The following is a 19,128-nucleotide window of genomic DNA, read 5'->3' as shown; positions in this document are numbered from 1 at the left end:
ATAATCCTTATACTCAGACCATTAAAGGACTGTCACAGATCAAACAAGTCCCAAACACTATAAGGACAGAATCTGAAATTACAAAACACACCTGCACGCTTTCCATCATGAATGGGTCAGTAGACAGAACAAACAGCAAGATGAGGGCACCAATAAATTGAGATGATAGAAAAAGTGGTCTAAAATCTAAAAAAAAAAAAAAAATGAAATAAATATGTTCAAATAATTAAGGACAAAAACCCTTAAAATCCTATTTAAAAAGAAGAGACTATGTAAAAAGAAATAGTTGAAAAATAAAGATAAATTCTAAAAATAAAAATATAGAAAATAAAAATTCAAAAAAAGGGGACACATTTCAAAAGCAGTTTATAGATAGTAGAAAGGAAAATTAATGAACTGGAAGATATATGTGAGGAAATTATCCAAATGCAACCCAAGTTTTTAGAGATGGAAAATGTGGCAGGTTAATAAACATGTAAAGTAGAAATAAAAGCTCCAATATTTATCTAATAAAACTTACAGAAATAGAGAAAAGTGAAAGTTAAGAAGAAAGAATATTTAAAGCGAAAATAGCTTATTCTAAAATTGGTGAAAGATACAAATTCTCAGATGTAGGAAGTACAATGAGCCCTGAACAAGATGAATGGCAATTAGTACAACTTTAGTCATACCATAGAGAAACACCAAAACAACGAAGACAAATTAAAAAAATAAATAAAGGAAAAACACATTACTTATAAAGGAACAACAATTCAACCAGTTTCTCAACCTCAGCACTACTGACATATTGGACCAGACAATTCTTTGCTGTGAGGGTCTGTCCTATGCATTGTAGGGTGTTTTAGCAGCATCCCCAGACTCTGTTCACTAGTTCCTATAGCACCTTCCCTCAACGGGGACAACCAAAAACATCTCCAGACATTGTCAAATGTTCCTGGAGGGCAATATTGCCCCTGGTTGAGGGCTACTAAATTAGACTGATGGAATCCTCAATAGAAACACTAGAAGTCATAGGGCAATAGAAATATCTTTCAAAAATGTTTATGGAAGCAAACTATTAATGTAGACTTGTATACCCAGCTAAACTATAATTCAAGAGCAAGGGTAAAATACTATTATTTTCAGACAAAGACTGTGTAACATACTGACTTTTGCCAAAAGGATGTACTTTAGGAAGTAGAAGCATTAAACCCAAAGGAAGGAGTGGGATGGAAAAAGCAATTCATAAAAATGAATGCTTTTTATGAAAGATTCATAAAAATGTCAGTAAATCTAAATAAGCATTGAGTATATTAAAAAAATGACTAATCTGGAAAGTTGTAAAATAAGAGGGAAGTAAAATGTAGATAGTGATAAGACATTTAAGATGAGAGGGGTGACAGAAACAAATATTTTCTAAGATCTTTGAGTTGTTCAGCAGAAAGGCAAAGAAATTGAGTATGATCTCAGAGTAGGAAAAACTTCTTAAATTTGACACATACAAAAAACAAACTCTAAAGGAAACAATTGATAAATATTAAGGACTATCTAGTATAAAGTTAAAAATATGCATGCCTCATGACCCAACAATTCTCACTTTTGGTGTCTAGGCCAGAGGTATTCTTCCTTCTATGGACTGGGAGATGTGCAAGGATGTTTACTTCAGCACTGCTGTATCATCAAATAAAGTGGAAAGCAATTAACCCTCTACCAGCAGGGAAATGGGTAACTTAGAGATCGCTCATTCTGACAAGGAAGCACTATAGAGCAGTTAAAATGAATTCTGTTGATTTACATTTATCAACAAAGGCAAAAAACACGACGTTAAACGAAAATCAAGCCTCAAAAGGATACTCAGAGTATGAACAACGTACATGAAAATTAAAACATTTAAATCAACAGAATATTTGTTTATGATACATATGTAACACAGAAAAAAATGCACATTTACTTTGAGAAGAGTGAGAAAGTGATGAGAATGGCTTCTAGTTATTTTTGTAATATTGTATTTCTTTTATAAAGAGAGATCTACAATAACTATGGCAAAAATTTAACATGTACTTTTATCTCAGCAGTGGATACACAGGTAATTTTAAATAGAGATTAATTTGGTTCTGTGCTCTTTTGTATATTTAAATGTTTCATTAGGCATTTGTCCAGAAAAAAGGAATAAGACAGAACTCTCCGGTCTGGCCACCCTCATAACACTCTAAGAGTAAGTATATGTAAAGGGGCAAAGTGTTCTTCCTCTCACCAAAATTGTTACTTTCAGAAAAATGAAACTATCTCCTAATAGCTATTGATATTTTTCTTTTAGGAAAAAAACATGAGTGGTAGTGATTTGTGACCATGTGTACTTTCCATTAATTTGATTAACTACTTAAGATAGTTTCCCCTATATTATTAAAATGTTATCGCTTTACATAACAATAATGATGACACAGAAAATATTAATAAAGCCATATTTATATAGTAACTTCATGCACATATAAAGCACTTTTATAAAAATGGCCTCATACCCTTTAACAGCTATATATGACTGAGATGACAGATTTGGTTTCCATCTTTCGAATGAGAAGAAAGCTCCCACAGAGTGTCTATTTGCTTAGAGCAGAAGGGATCTGTACGATAACGTGGCCCAACACCTTTATGTTTTAACTATAAAGTGGGAATAATATATCTTCTTCAAAATCCCCCTCTTTGTTGAAGGGAGCACATGAGATAGTTCACAGGACTGTCCTTTGAAGAATGTAAAACCCTCTATGAATGCAGGGATTTGTTGTGATTTTCATTATTGTCTTTATTGCTTCTTTTAACAAACCCTTTTTGTATGATACGTAGACTTAGCATTAGGCAGATATAGAACTCTTCTTATGATATAAGTGAATGATTTATAGCGAAAAATGGGAATTTTTATAAGAGCATGAGCTTTAAAAGTATATGCAAAGACAAAATTCTAGTAGGAGATATAGTAAAGTATCATTTATCTTCGGGCAATTTAAAAAAATATATTTTTATTTTCTAGTTTTATATGGTGATGATACATTACTTCTTAATCAGAAAAAAACCCAGAAGTTGTCAATATCTAGCTATTATTTGGAACATTTATATCGATAAGGTTTCACAAACATTTAAATGGCTAATCTTAAATAGTACTATGTAGTTCGTTAGGAAGCAATTTTTAAATGAGTCAATCCACAGGGGAGAGATGGGGCCATCAAAAGCTAATTCCTACAAATTGATACAACATTGTAAAGCAACTATACTTCAACAAAATAAATTTTAAAAAGCTAATTCTTACACTGACATTTTAATAGTCAAGATTTCTTTTCTCACTTAAGAAGGTGTTAAGATCCAGGATTTCTGTCAGTTATTTACGTGAGTATTTGACTCTCAAGAGCTTTTTGCAAGAAAATATGGTTGCCACCTGCTGGTGGCCTGTATTAGTGGAACGGTCTTCTATCTAGGTGAAAACAACTTCAACTTTCATGTTACTTTCATGAAACTGTGTCCTCTCTTCTGTCCTAACATCATAATAGTGGCACAGTTTGTTGAGTTATTATCTTCTGGCTAGTCCAAGCAGTATATCATTTTACTCCTCACAATATCCATAAGGAGTATCAACCTTTAATGACTCATAGAAGCAGAGAGAGGTTAGACCATTTGCCCCGGGCTGCACAGTGAGTGAATGATAGAGCTGAGACACAAATCCCGAAAATGGCAGCCCCTCTGCTGCCACTCGTTCCAACTGTACGAAAAGCATCTGTGGTAAATCTGGAGTGTGAAAGTTATAAACTATTACTGGTGAAAACATTTACTGAGGAAGCACGGAAAAAAATGAGCAATGAAATGCCATTCAGATGATCTGGGATTTAATCACCCCTCAATTCTTTACTGCCTGCCTGAGACCCTAAGCAGATCACCATCCCAGAGGGAGCCTCTCCTTTCTCTGTGTCTTACGCGGTTTTTGTGAGGATAAAATGAGACAACGAGTATGAAAGCACTTTGTAATCTGTTCCTGTTTTTTTACATTTTATCTCTGAATTAAATGAGATCACTAAAAATTTTAAAATCTGAACTTTTTAGTATTTTTTTCATGCAGATGTGGCATCTTTATGTTGTGACCTGCGTCTTGCGTTTGATTTGGCAGAGGATAAATACACAAATGCCTATTTAAATATGCTTTTTTCATCTTTAATTAAAGTATAGAGATATTTTCCACTGCATTGCCCAATGTCCATTATTCAAGGCCTAATTTGATAAATTACTCTAATTCCAGGAAAACATTGTTCCCACAGGGGAATATGCTCCCTTTCTGTTGTAAGAAAAGAACATAAAGCTCTCTTTGGCTTTGGCCGCCAGGAAATTTAATTTAGTATTCAATGGAGCCCATCTGCGGTTGGGCCCATCCTCTCCCAAAATTCCTTTCCTTCATCGGGTTTACTCACCCTTCTTTGCAAGTGTAAGTGACAGTGTTCCCAAAAGTGAAGTTACTCCCGGTGGTGACAGCATCTTTGATGGCCGGTGGCTCTCCACAGAAGACGAGATGGCAGGTAGGTGGCGCTCTATCCCAGCTGCCTGAGGCCGAGCATTCGATGACCAAAGGGCCCTGCAAGCTACAGGAAAGAATGGTGCCACCTCTTTTGTTGGCTATTTACTTACTGCTCTGGAGGTGAACAAGGGAGGACTTAGGAGAGAATAGGGGACACTTGAGGAATTTTAATACATAAAGTTTCTTCCCATTTTACTGCTTTATATAAAAACAAGGGAAATCTGGGACTTCCCTGGCGGTCCAGTGGTTAAGATCCTGTGCTTCCACTGCAGGGGGCACAGGTTCAATCCCTGGTTGGGGAACTAAGATCCCACATGGCGTGTGGCAATCAATGTCAATCACTTTTTTTTTTTTTAATGGAAATCTCAGCTGGCTATAGATTCATTTAAAACTATGAGTAGGCTAAAACAACATAACTGGGGTGCAAAATAAAATGGTTCAGTGTGCTCATTGGTGGTGCTGTGATTAGCAGATTACTTGGATGAGAAGGGGTAACGTGCTGGTTAGGATCCAATGATAAGGAAGACAGACACCCAGGAAGTCAGGGTAACTGAGGTCAGAGGGAACTGCCCTTGCCATTAGCCTGGGCATCTGAACAGTGTTGCTCATCACTCTGACCTTGGTCTTCCTCTGAATTTAAAAACCTCGCAGGCCTACGGCATGGCTTATCCACCTTCACTTGCCAATCAGCTTTTGATTGTACAACTCACTCCATTTTCTGTTCATTTGATCTGTTTCATGTCAGATCCTGTTGGCCAAGTTTTTGATCACAGCCCGACTCTTTATTGTCCCTTCTTTTTGTTTTGATTTGTTTTATTTTATTTTTGGCTGTGTTGGGTCTTTGTTGCTGTGTGTGGGCTTTCTCTAGCTGTGGCGAGCGGGCGCTACTCTACGTTGCGGTGTGTGGGCTTCTCATTGCGGTGGCTTCTCTTGTTGCAGAGCACGGGCTCTAGGTGCGTGGGCTTCTGTAGTTGTGTATCGCAGGCTCAGTAGTTGTGGCGCACAGGCTTAGTTGCCCTGTGCCATGTGGGATCTTCCCGGACTAGGGCTTGAACCTGTGTCCCCTGCATTGGTAGGTGGATTCTTCATCACTGCGCCACCAGGGAAGCCCCCCCTTTTTTTTTTAAGATTTTTTTGATGTGGACCATTTTTTAAATCCTTATTGAATTTGTTACAATATTAACAAATTCCTTAGTTCCTTGACCAGGGATTGAACCCGCACCCGCGGCATTGGAAGGTGAAGTCTTAACTACAGGACCACCAGAGATATTGTCCCTTCTTTTTGAACACACACACACACCCCATTAATCAAATTAACCTCTTAACAGTATTAAAGACCCTGGTCCTTATCTTGACATGATTTTTACGACATCCTATGCAATATTTCGTTTGCCAAAATATCCATCACTAAAGCATTTTATTAGGTGCTGTGTTACGCTTCATAAACATCTTTTGCTTTCCTGTTTAATGTCTGAATGTTTATAACATTGAATTAGAGGTCCCAGAGACAAAATTAGATGGAATATTTCCCTGGGCATTTACTCTAGGCTGAGCCTCAAGAAGCACACACATTTGAGAATATCTTTTACATTTAAAAACTTGTATTTCAAGCTGGCCAGTCACATGCAGGTGAAACCCACTGAGTAAATAATGAGGAACAGGGTGTTGTAGGAAGCTTGGCTGGTGTCTAGGACTGTACCTGTATCCATTCTCACACGAATACGATGCAGTAGAAAGATAGGTAAGCCCACTCAAGATATATTTCCCATTATTTATGTCTTCGGGGCTGGAACACTTGACCAGTTCACACAAGGGAGGAGAATGACTCCAAGAACTGCTAGCAAGACACGATGATTCTTTTTCACCCTCCAGAGTATATCCTTTATTACACCTGATGAAGATAAAAGAAAATGACAGAACAGAATGCCTTATTTTGCATAAGTTTATCTGTGCCAAAACTTCCAAAAAGATCAAGAATTTACACATATTGTTAGAGCACTTTTTTTTTCCTACTGAAATACTGCTTTGAAAAAGTTTTTTCAAGGTTGAATACTATGCATCTTGCTCGCGGGGATCCTGCTGGGTGATAAATAGAAGGACGGATTTAGGATTTGGCTTGTCTCCAGTTTGTGTCATGGATTAGTAGCTGCAAACAGAAAATTCTTTTTTTAGAATTTATTTTATTGTAGTTGATTTACAATGTTGTGTCAATTTCTGCTGTACAGCACAGTGATTCAGTTATACATATGTATATACATACCCTTTTTCATATTCTTTTCCATCATGGTTTATCATAGGAGATTGAATATAGATCTCTGTGCTATACAGTAGGACCTTGTTGTTCATCCATTCTCTATATAATAGTTTGCATCTACTATCCCGAATTCCCAATCCATCCCTCCCCCACCCGCCTTCCCCTTGGCAACCACAAGTCTGTTTTCTATGTCTGTGAGTCTGTTTCCGACAAACGGAAAATTCTTGGTTTGAGAGTGGTGCTGTCTAGACCCTGCAAGTTAATGAATATTTTTGGCTAGAAGCTGGAGCTCTGGATCCAAACCCAAACATGTAATTCAATTAATTCCATATTAATTTGAAAACATCCTCTGGGATCACTCTTTGTCTTTTCTTCCAGTATTCTATCACTACCAGCATGTCATCAACAAACTCTACAATGTAGTGTTAATCTTAGACACTCACCTGTATATTACTTTACTGCCATAGGTAAATGCTGATCCATCAATGCCACCATTTTCTGGGATAGCTGGTGCACCGCAGGAAACGGCTTAAGGGAGGAAAACCAAAAGGCATTGCTTTTCTTAGCCACTATGTGTAAAAATCTCTAAAAGCTCAAGGGCAGCTCTAGGTTTTTGCTCACGTTTAAATAAAAGCCCAATACTGGGCTTTAAATACAAAGAATACTGAGACAACATAACACTTGGCATTTCTCCACCTTGACTTTCTAGAATGGCCAAACACCATCAACATGGGGGAGTTTACTCAACATACGTTCACAATATGGTATTAGATGACTCCATTCTCCAGACTCCAAACATGTTATCTTGGCTACTCCCATCAGCTGGTGCCCTTCATCACACGAAAATGTAACTTCAGAACCCACAGTATAAATCTCCCCGGAAGAGCGGCCATTTTCTGGATTTCCTGGAGCCTTGCATTTTATAGGTTCTTGAAAGAGAGACACAGTTTTTGTGGGTCAATAGGTGGCTTTCACACAACCATGCAAGGTCTCATAGCAAAAGAATTCCACTACAGTTAAGGTACCAGTTAAATCCTGAGGAGAAAAAAAAGCTTTTGAAGGGAAAGGCATGAAGTCCAGGGACACACTAGCTGATTAGACCAGAACATACATTTAATAGGCATTTTAAAAACAGTATTTTGAAACAGCAATGTATAAGAAAAAGAGACGAAATTTATCAGCCCCAAAAGGAAGCTGTTTATCGAGGAAGTAGTGGTGGTGCCTGGGCATGGCTCATAAGGGCTTCAGCTCTTCTTCCTTCTCCCAACGTCATACCCACTTTTTAAGAGCAATGGACCTTCTCTCAAGCTGATGTGAAGGCTGTCCCAAAGCACATTTAGGAGAAGTTCCCAGCCGCCCCTTCCAAACAGCCTACAGATCCTAAGCCTCCTATGTGTAGATCTGGGGTGAGTCACTACTTCTAGGAAAGGAAAAAAGTTAAAGGGAGATTTAGGGCTGAACAATAGGAGTGAATAAATACTTAAATTCTCAAAAAGGGAAGATATACTGATTTAATCTTTCTGAAGATCCTTTTGGCTTATAAGCCAAGGACCTTAACTGAAACCCTTGCAAAAAGTAAAAGCAATTATGGGATGGATTTTGAGAATTCCTCTTTAATTTCTGTCTAATTGTTTTCTGGTAGTTGCTTTCTCATAACTCATGTAGAAAGATATATATGGGTTATCACAAAACATAGAGATGTGTAAGGCAGGATTGTCTGTGTTTTTTCAATGATATAATTCTGTGTGCCGGAGGCAGAGGAAAGATACTGAAGGTGAAGAGGTGATGAAGCATCCTATTTGCTCTGAGGCAGTAGAGGCCATTGCTTATATGTCTAAATCCACTCTATTATTCTTCTATTATGTAGGTATTTCTTCAACAGTCTGGTGATAAAGTTGGCTCTCAGTTTTGTTTTTCAGAAATTGGGAAGTTAGCAAAAGCACAATGCTAGTTTAAAGCACCTTTAACTGTTGCTTATGTATCATTAAAAAATTTTCTTTATTGAAGTATAGTTGATTTACAATGCTGTGTTAGTTTTAGACGTACAGCAAAGTGATTCACTTATACATATATATATATATCCATTCTTTTTCAGATTTTTTTCCATTATAGGTTATTACAAGATATTGAATATAGTTCCCTGTGCTGTACAGTAGGTTCTTGTTACTTATCTATTTTATATACAGCAGTGTGTATCTGTTAATCCCAAACTCCCAATTTATCCCTCCCCCTGCTTTCCCCTTTGGTAACCATAAGTTTGTTTTCTATGTCTGTGAGTCTATTTCTGTTTTGTAAATAAGTTCATTTGTAACATTTTTTTAGATTCCACATATAAGTAATATCATATAATATTTGTCTTTCTCTGCTTCTGTATCTTTTTAAAGGTGGTTTTGCTTTTCCATCTCCCCTTTGAAGTTAAAAATTTGTCTTACTATACATTTACAATATATACTTGAATTAAAAAATTGAAATAGACTTCCCAATTACACATAGCCTAGTTACCTGCACAGTTTTTACCATCTCCTGTGTAGGGCGGGATACACGAGCAGAGGTAGGATCCATTTGTATTCAGGCAGGAGGCGTGCTCACTACAGTCCGACCCAACTGCACATTCATCAACATCTAAAATGACGACAGTTTACAGATAGTACAGCTGATGGATTTGTCTTATGTAGCAAACATGTGTTTTTACTTTTAAATAATTACATATCATTTAATGCATCACACTATATATTGATATATATTGTTATGAAATTTAGAGATGATAGTCATAATCACACTGCAGATCTACAATAAAAGCTATTCTTTCCCCAGTTTATAGGTGAATAAGTAGAAGAACAGAAATAAATATTCTTAATATTGAGCCTGGTAAAAATTTAAAACATGTTTGGCATGTCTATGGGTAGCTGCTTTGTCACTATGGCTTGCCCAGAGCTCACTAGGATGAGATGAAATTAACAAAGGCCTGCCATAAAAGCCTCAGGAATTTGGGATAATTGTCTCCCACAGAGTTAGAGTAAATGCACGCAGTAATTAAATGCACGCAGTAATTGCCAAGATTCATCTCACCAAGACACGACGGTGAAATGCCATTCCAGCTCCCATTATCCGTACAGAACATCCTTGAATCACCCAACAAATAGTAGCCATTGTTACACTGGTAGGTCACTGTGCTGCCAGCATGGAAGTCCTCGGCTGAATAAAAGCCATTCTCCAAAGGGGGTGGCACCCCACAGCTAATGCCTGTAATGTGACAACTACATTAGGAGCAACATACTCAATGAACATTTTACTTATATTTATTTATTTATAAATTTATTTATTTATTTTTGGCTGCACTGGGTCTTCGTTGCTGCGTGCGGGCTTTCTCTAGTTGAGGCGAGCGGGGGTTACTCTTCCTTGTGGTGCGCGGGCTTCTCGTTGAGGTGGCTTCTCTTGTTGCGGAGCATGGGCTCTGGGCACGCGGGCTCAGTAGTTGTGGCTCGTGGGCTCTAGAGTGCAGGCTCAGTAGTTGTGGTGCAAGGGCTTAGTTGCTCTGCGGCATGCGGGATCTTCCCGGACCAGGGGTCAAGCCCGTGTCCCCTGCACTGGCAGGCGGATTCTCAACCACTGAGCCCCGAGGGAAGTCCCGTTTTACTTATATTAAACTTGTAGTTGAGTTAAGCATGCACTTTTCATTGCAAACAAACATTAGACTGAGAACGCTTAGGAGTGGTGACAGGCTACAGCCATACCTGTGCCCAGAGCGTCTGGCTCACAGTAGGCATGCAATTCATTCATTTAAAAAAATATTTATGGAGAGCCTGCTACCTGCTACACACTGTCCTGATGCCGAGGTTGCAGTAATGAACCAAACAGACAAAATCCCTGCCTTATAAAGTGTACTATCTAGTCAGAGAAGAGAAACAAGAAACAGATAAATATATGATATACCAGGTGGAAAAAGATGCACCGGAGGAACTTCTCTGATCACCCTATCTACTACAGCAGTCCTGCTTCCACTCAACCCTCTCACTTTATATCTCCCTACCCTGCTTTAGTTTTCTTCAGAGCCTTTACTTTTGGCCCTTGCTGTTCTTATTTACTATAAATAAGTAATATTATATTTACTTGTTACTTTCTGTCTCTCCTACTACAATGTAAACTCCAAAAGAAGAGAGACTTTTTTCCCCAACTGCTGCATCTCCAGAACTTAGCTCAGTGTCTAGCACACACTCACACCAGGTACTTTCAAAATCGTTGAATAAATGAATAACTGGGTGTATCCAACTTAAGAGATCTATTCCTGTTTTCCCACCCAGCAGTGACCCATCTCCCTTTGGGCTCCAGCCCTCACACCTGTCTTTCCCTCCATCCAGTTCCTTGGGTCACCCGGGTGCCTTCACAGGTGGTGGGCTCTTTGGATCCTCATCTCCCACCTCCCTCACCGTGCCCAGCACACTTCATTATACAAGGGAACTATTCGATGAGTATCTGCTATATTGGCTACTATGCATATGCAGTATTTCACTTTTATCTAGCGTTCCTGAAAAGTGTTCTTAGGGTTCCAGCATTTTTCAAGAGCTACTGAAACGCCTTCAACGAAGGCAGCTCACGTTCACAGAGAGGCAGTGGCTGTGTCCACTGTCCTTGATTCAGGCAATACTGCACGGGGTTCCCGACCATCTGGAAGCCCGGATCACAGAACAGACTGATTCTGGAGCCTGGCTTTACGTCTCCTGATGCTGTTCGCAGATGAGGCACTGATCCTTCTAAAGGTGGGCAATCTGAGGGCAGAGAACGCAGGTTCAGAGCTTGTCAGTAACACAGTGGCAGCATCACCAGGTTAAGGGTTTCAAATCATATGTTGTACCAGCGTTTGAGCGCCACTCTATTGACATTAAAACAAGATAACATGTAACCAGATCACTGGCAGGCAAAATTTCTGGAAAAAAAACTATTGGAGTCAACAAACAACTTTCCCTCTTCCAGCAGAAGTCTGCTGAATATTTTTTAAGGAAAAAATAGTATTTTAGAATGAATAAAATGTTCTTAGGAGTTATCCAAAAACATGAATTCTAGGATACCTTCAGAAACTTGTTTAAACACACGGAATTTTAGGAGGCATTTTTGATCATTCAGAGTTTGACTATTCCGTATGTGGATCCTAACACCCATTTCTTTTCTCTCTGTGCCACCTATCCCTAGATGACAGCTAGGAAGTACAGAGCCGAGAGAGTACCCCATCTCAAACAGGAGGATGGGACTTCGGGGGGCATTTAAAAAATTAACTATATCCCTCCTCTCATCCTATTTTCCTTATCTTATTTTACCTTTGTTTAAGTTTCCTGCACAATTATTTTGTACCCTGTTACTCAGAATGTATTTAACTATTAAAAAATAATAGATCCTTCGGATGAAGGTGGGGTAAAATGAATTACTAGGTAAACAATAAACTGGCAGACATATACTACTTGACGAATAGAGAATCAAATGTCTTCTTCTGCCAGAAAATCCCAGAGTAGTCAAGAGACAGCAGAGGCTATGGAAGAAGGAAACTAACCAGAACAGAATAAGCTCTTGGAATCAATCTTCACTCTGCCCACAATTCCTGACAGGAAGTCAGGCCAGGCTAGCACATTTCCTTTCCTGAGTTCCTCTGGGCATGAGGAAGCCAGTGATTTCACCTGAAAGTTTAAAAACACATCTTTAGATGAACCTCACTTTTTTTCAGGAAGACAGAGTTATTATATCTCCTACTGAAAACCTTCACAGAAGTGTGGAGGGCAGTGGTGGGAAGCAGACTTTTGGATGTAGAGTGTGATTTCAGGGGCAAAGGAAAATTCTCTTCCTTTCCTCTCTCTCCTCCACCCCCACCATTCCTTTTCCCAAATATTTCATTGTAACTGGAATTCTGAAATGCTACCTATAGAATTTCTTGTCTAAAACTTTGCAGTGTATTCAGGTGTTATAGGGGCTCTCCCTTTCCAGTCTCCTGTCTTCTCTCTCTCATCTGGAGTTGAGAAAGCTGAGGTTTAGGCAAGTTCTGCCACTATAATGATAAGAGCACACACGTGCCAAACAGTTTCTCAATCTTACATGCAGGATTTTGTTCCATCCTGCCAAAACTCCACTATGCAGTTCTATTTATCTTTCACAGATTAGAAAACTGAAGCTCACAGAGATGGGGTAACACGTTCAAAATCATCAGAGTGAGTTCGTGGTAAAACTCGGATTTGAACCCAGGCCACTGGACTGCAGACTGGCTTTAACCACTAGCCCAGCTGTTACTCTCTGTGTGTAATCTGTGCCAGCCCTAAATTTCTGCTTCTTTAGTCAGAGGGATTGGAAGCAGTCTTCTCTACGATTCTTTCAAGCTCTGAAACCACAAGATTTTATGAAACAATCATGTCCAATAAAATTGTAAAACATCACCAAGAGATTGAAAAGGAGATTCACTGAAAGTTACTGTAGATAATCTCTGCCTGGCTTAGTCTACAACCATAACATCAAATGATATCGGTGGTAAGTTCCGGAAACTCAGAGGTGTCAATAAGATATGGCATCGTTAGGCTGTGCACATTTGTACTAGGTTTGTACCTTTGCATCTCATTACTGTCATACACTGAAAATGGAATTGACCTGCTGTGGAGACAGGACATAGTCCCAGAGGTTGAGCTGGCTTATGGAGCCCACAAAAGACTCAGCTGGGTTGAATCCCTCTCCTTTTTTGTCTTGTTCTTGCCCAAGAACTAATGCGCCACCACCTAAAGAGAAAGGAGAGAAAAAAGGAGGAAAACTGGCCTGATCGTTATTTCTAAAATGCTAACTTAATGAAGGCACAGCCTATATAAATGTATCAGGGAAAGTTACTGACAAGCTAAATTATCTACATTTGCTGCATGATTTATCAGTAAGATGGATTCAATATTTTATATACCAACTTAAGAAATGGTCAAAGAGGATTTCGAGTATTATATTGGATCTATATATATTTAACTATAAAACTAGATATATACATATATAAGCATATAATATTTTATGTCAACAAAATAGCTAAGTCCTATTTCGCCTCCTTTGTTCTAGGAAATCACCCTCCATGACAGATTACCAGGAGCTGCTCTTCATCTTTTTATTCTTCAGCTTACAATGATTAAATTCCTATCACCAATCCCAAGGAACATTCCAGTGGCCACCTAATTGCAAAATCCAATGGAAACTCTTCGATATTCACCTATTAACCATTTCATTCTATTAAACTGCCCTTCCTGGCATACATGATGGTCTGTGTTTGCCCCTCCAGAACTACCCTTCCCCCTTCTCCACTCTGCTTTGCGTCCCCAAGGTTGACACCTATGGACTACACCACCTGGTTTCCTCGGCCCTCTGGCTTCCGTTTGGCCAATGGAAAGACCAATTAGAGGTAAGAAAGTGGGATGAGAGAGAAGTTTAACTTCCTGGATACCTTTCTCCCAGGCAACAGATGGTAGGGGTTGCTTTCCTCTCTCTCACATCATCGCTCCCGCTGGGTGATTTCTCCCCATCACTGCAGGTTTGCCTGCTTTCTGGCAACAACTCCCCATACTTGTCAATTCATGTCCATCCCTTGTGATTTTCCATTGTTGCCAGTCATGGTGTGTTTTACTACCACATCTTGGTTCTCAAGCATGCCCACACCTTTGGAAACAATCTCTTCATGAAACTCTTCAGTTACCCTCCTTGTGTGTTTCCTGCCAGGAGCCCGACTGATTCTACTTGGTTTCCATGACAGCATCCTCTCCTGGTTCTCCTTGAACCTTTCTGCTCAATCTCAGTCTCCCTTCTCTGCCTGCCTCTTAGACTCTGATGCACCCAGGATTCCACCCTAGCCTCCTTTCTTCTTCCTTCAGCTATTCCCCCTATCTGACCTCACTTCTGCCAATCTATGTCTATAGAGCCCTCATTCATGATTTCCCAACCTACGTCTCTTTCTTACAAAATTAATCATTAAAATTAATACATACACATAGAAGGAAATTTGAAAAAAAAAAGTATAAAGAATTCCTTCTACCCAGAAACAATCATTTAACAGTTTTGTGTATTTCTTTCTAGGTTCTATATTCTTTTAATTATTTTTTTTGGTATGTGTGTGTGAGAGAGATTTTGAAACACACAACACAGGAGTCTACTACGTATGACGTTGGAAGCTTGCTTTTCTTCTTGAACATGTTCTCATTTCATGAGTTTTAATAGCTATTTTATCATGTGAATGCACAACGATCCATACTTTTCTTCATTAACTAACTTAACAACCACTCCTTATTGGATATTGGGGTTGTCCCCAGGTTTGGTACTAAGATAACACTGAGATAAATATATTGATACGTAGATATTTGTTCAGATCATTGATCCTTTCTTTTCAATTGATTCCTGGTAGTGAATTGTTGGTTGCGTGCAAAGGGTTTCTCTAAGGCTGTTGATGAAAGTTTCTGAATTGTTTCCCAGAAAGTCTGGATCAGTTTTCACACCCTCCAGGGCCCTATAAGGACATTCACCATGCTGAATCCTTGCCAAGCATATCTTACCACTAAAAAGCAACTCTCAATTTGATATAAAGTGGTATCAACCTATGTTTGTAGCTGCACATATTCCTGGGATTAAATTCAAACTCAATATGCCTAAAACCAAATACAGAATCTTCCCCCACCCCTGATTCCTGCTCCGATAATTGTCCTTTCCCGAGAGAATTCCTATCTCAGCTAACAGACCCTCCAATAAATCTGGTCACCCAAACTGCAGTCAGTCATTCACTAGGGTCTGTCAGTTGGAGCTCTGCAATATTTATGGACAGTAATTCATTCTTATTGCTATGGTCAGACAACCATCTCCTTGGGTGGCTATATTATAGTTCCCTTGTTTTACTTTCCTATTCCTTTAACTTACTTTCACTCTTCTATTAGGATGTAATTTTTTTTTGAGATAGAAATATTCCTTTTTTTTGAGATAGAAATATTCTTTTTTACCATCAGTGAAATAAATGCTCATTATGAAAATATCAGAAAAGAATAAAGAAGAAAAATAAAAGCCACCTGCAATCCCACCACCCAGAGAAGGGAGAGTTAAAAACAAGAATACTCTAAATTAAACACAAAAAGGAGCCACCACCCCACTTCCCAGGATGATGCCACTTCCTGCAGAAACGCTTTTAATGTTTCCTTATTTACTACAGAGAACCTCCAGCCATTCCTCCTCATATGACATGTATCACAGAAGGACCTAGATAGTGCAGGCTTACTGCCAGGTACAATGCTGAGAACACTGGAACATTGAATACTTTTGCATTCCTTCAAACAAAACTCTCTAAATATTTGTTTAAAAGTATTTTTAGAAGAGAGTTTGAGTTCTATCAGAGAAAGGGCCTAACAGATGGATAGCTATTAGCAGTGCCCCAGCTTGTACTCTGGATCTACTTGTATACTGTGTATACTGATCACGAACCAAACCTAAAATAAAAACAACAAACAAAACCAACCAACAAAAAACACCAGCAATTAATCTCCTCCTTGGAAGACAGTTTAGTAACCACCCACTGTTACTTCAGCACGCATCTTGGTAGTCTTAATATACATCCCAAAGGCATTTCTTACAGAGTCACACAGCTCACCTAGGAAAAGCTTCTAATAATTCACAGTCAGGATAATCAGGGGGTGGTAAATGGGAGAGAGAACTTAGCAAACTTGATGTTCATCAAAGCCCCACCGCCTCTAGCATCAGATGGAATTATATTCCTTTTGCTAAGACATACCAGGGATGGGCGAACCAACAGAGAGGCCCACACCACCGTCAGATAATTTCCCATCGATATAGACTTTCCAGGCTCCATCAGCACTCGTCCAAGTGATTGCAATATGATGCCAACTGCCGTCATTCACCGAGGGACAGTCTGTTATTTTTTCCTTGCCATTCACATAAAGAACCCAGCTGCAGAAAGATTCCAGGGGATACAGTCATCAGTCATATGTCGTAATCCCATCTGTGGGGCATGTTACTATCTTTCTTTTTTTCCTTCTTTTCCTTTTTTGTGGGTAAAGCACTTCGGGTAAAACCGCTACTTCTTTTTCGCCATTTCAGCCATGTTTCATAGAAGCAGATTTGATTACTAATTACTCTTTATTGTAGCTCACGGAAAACTGCTTTGTGTTTCTGAAACACTGAGGGGTAGGAAAAAGTCTCAGGATGAGCTGAAAGAAGTCAGTCCAACTTGAGATAATTCACCAACTGTCTATCCTGGAGAGACTGAGTCAAGAACGGAAGGAATGAGAGCTATGTAAATGTCAGTCTGGTTTCCTTCCTCTAGGATGTACGTTCCTACACCTCAGAACAGACTTCAGAGATCTCATAGGAAGTCAATCCTACCTCTCTGTTGCCAAAACAGTCACATGGCAGACGAAGTATATCGATCCAAATAAAAGAATAACTGGAACTAAACAGAGGTGACCAAACACAAGAGGGTTCCAACAACCATGTCACTTAGAGGAATGTCAAAGTTAACCAGCAGTTAAAAGTAAAATATTTTCAAAAGCACATGGAGAAAAAGAAGAGACTAGGGAAAACTGATAAAGAAGGTAAGAATTCATTGACTGACTCTCCCAGCATCTTCTGAGCCCCTATTCAAAGATGTTTATGAAAAAATATTTTTATTGATAAAACATGAATTGTCTCCCCTCTGTGTTTTCCCATTTTCCTCCCCCAATTCAAGCAGGCAACAGGTTTTCTCTTTCTATACATTCTGCCTCAGGGGAGGATTTTGCAAATTTCTTGGGATATTGTTTCTGAATGTTCAAGTCCATTAAGAAGAATGGGGTTTGAGGATGGGAAGATTCCCACCAGAATAGTGAGAATCTCATGGATTGATGAGAGGAAAGAGAGCTCAGTGGGTCCCTGAAGTCTGCAACCTGCTCACTAGCAGAAGGCCACACATTTGGGAGGATCTGGGAGGAAAAGGCCATGTGGTGCATCACAGAATCTCTCTAGACCGAAGGCGTAAACTCTGAGCCATGACAAGGACTCCACATGCGGCGAAGAGCAGTAGTTCTGAAAGGACCACAGAGGCTGAGGCAGTGGATAGCTCACTGATCAGCAGGGTAGACAGATGACCAATGACGGGAGTCCTGCCTGAGTCTGTGGCTCCTTAGCAAAACTCTGTGGGTTTTAGATGATCTGTGAGCATCTAAGACAGGAGAAGCAGTCAGTAGAAAGAAATCAGAGAAACAACCGGGGCTGACTTGCCCAGAGGGATGGGGTTCTGCATTTGGAATGAACTGATACAAAAAGACACAGAGGAACGTCATCCGTGCACACACGGATTCGTATTCAATACAAGTGTCTCCCAGGGGTCAACAGTGCCACTGAAATCTCTTGACTCTTGGCCGCTCTGATATGTAAATAAAGGAGCGCGTCTGAAAAGTCAGACTTTGACACTTAACTCTGCCACTCCCAGGGTGTGAGATTTGGGGGCAAAGCGTTTAGTTTCTCTTGAAACTTCATTTTACCTTTTAAGGGGCATCAGTTCCTCAAGTCATTGTGAAGCTCAAATGAAATAATACATACGAAAACACTCAGCAAATAGCAAAAGACAATACACGTATAAGGCGTTACCACTGAAACTCTGCCTCCTTCTAGGACTTGTCCAGATGCTCTGTTTGATTACTGTCACCCTGCTGTCCTGCCGGCACACCTGACCCCGCCCCCCCGCCATCACTCCAACCCCCTTGTCAGTTCTAACTTGGTGCCAGGATAAGTCCTAGCACAGCCCTCCTGACACCTCTGCTTACCCATTATAATCGGTTAGAAGGAAGGTATTGTCACTGCCATTCTCGAGTGCATAGGAGATTGGCGTCCCATAGTTGGTGGTGTCAGAGGATTTCATCCAGAACGTGCAGGTTACAGCACGGAGGGATGGAAGCACACCATCCAGCATGACGTAACCATAGATGCCAGAAACTTCAAAATCCAGGTTAAAACCTGCAGACTGTTCTGCAACAAATAAGAAAGTGTGAAGCACATACAGATGGTCAATAGACACGCGAAAGGAGACTCAACATCGCTGACTATTAGAGAAATGTAAATCAAAACTACCATGTGGTATCACCTCACACCAGTTAGAAGAGCCATCATTAAAAAGTCTACAAATAATAAACGTTGGAGAGGGTGTGGAGAAAAGGGAACCCTCCCGTACTGTTGGGAATGTAAATTGGTGCAGCCACTATGGAAAACAGTACGGAGGTTCCTCAAAAAAGTAAAAATAGAGTTACCATATGATCCAGCAATCTCACTCCTGGGCATATATCTGGAGAAAACGCTAATTCTAAAAGATAGACGCACC

The 19,128-nt window shown here is 39.6% G+C and overlaps 1 protein-coding gene across 1 annotated transcript in view; it reads right to left on the bottom strand.

Annotated features, from left to right (window-relative positions):
* SVEP1 (sushi, von Willebrand factor type A, EGF and pentraxin domain containing 1) overlaps positions 1–19,128 on the bottom strand; it is a 186,551-nt gene that overhangs the window by 43,725 nt on the left and 123,698 nt on the right. Inside the window, exons 27-37 of the mRNA XM_024757284.1 lie at positions 18,578–18,779; positions 16,549–16,724; positions 13,407–13,531; positions 12,328–12,451; positions 11,381–11,551; positions 9,855–10,028; positions 9,288–9,407; positions 7,538–7,714; positions 7,229–7,313; positions 6,231–6,422; positions 4,428–4,595 (exon numbers count right to left, since the gene is read on the bottom strand). Coding sequence (XP_024613052.1) covers positions 4,428–4,595; positions 6,231–6,422; positions 7,229–7,313; positions 7,538–7,714; positions 9,288–9,407; positions 9,855–10,028; positions 11,381–11,551; positions 12,328–12,451; positions 13,407–13,531; positions 16,549–16,724; positions 18,578–18,779 — 1,714 coding nt within the window. The remainder of the gene's footprint in view (positions 1–4,427; positions 4,596–6,230; positions 6,423–7,228; positions 7,314–7,537; positions 7,715–9,287; positions 9,408–9,854; positions 10,029–11,380; positions 11,552–12,327; positions 12,452–13,406; positions 13,532–16,548; positions 16,725–18,577; positions 18,780–19,128) is intronic.

Source organism: Neophocaena asiaeorientalis, unplaced genomic scaffold (genome assembly GCF_003031525.2).
Source record: "Neophocaena asiaeorientalis asiaeorientalis breed wild unplaced genomic scaffold, Neophocaena_asiaeorientalis_V1.1 scaffold432, whole genome shotgun sequence".
Taxonomy (NCBI): domain Eukaryota; kingdom Metazoa; phylum Chordata; class Mammalia; order Artiodactyla; family Phocoenidae; genus Neophocaena; species Neophocaena asiaeorientalis.
The sequence above is the reverse complement of the archived record's forward strand: the minus strand, read 5'-3'. Positions and strand labels throughout refer to the sequence as shown.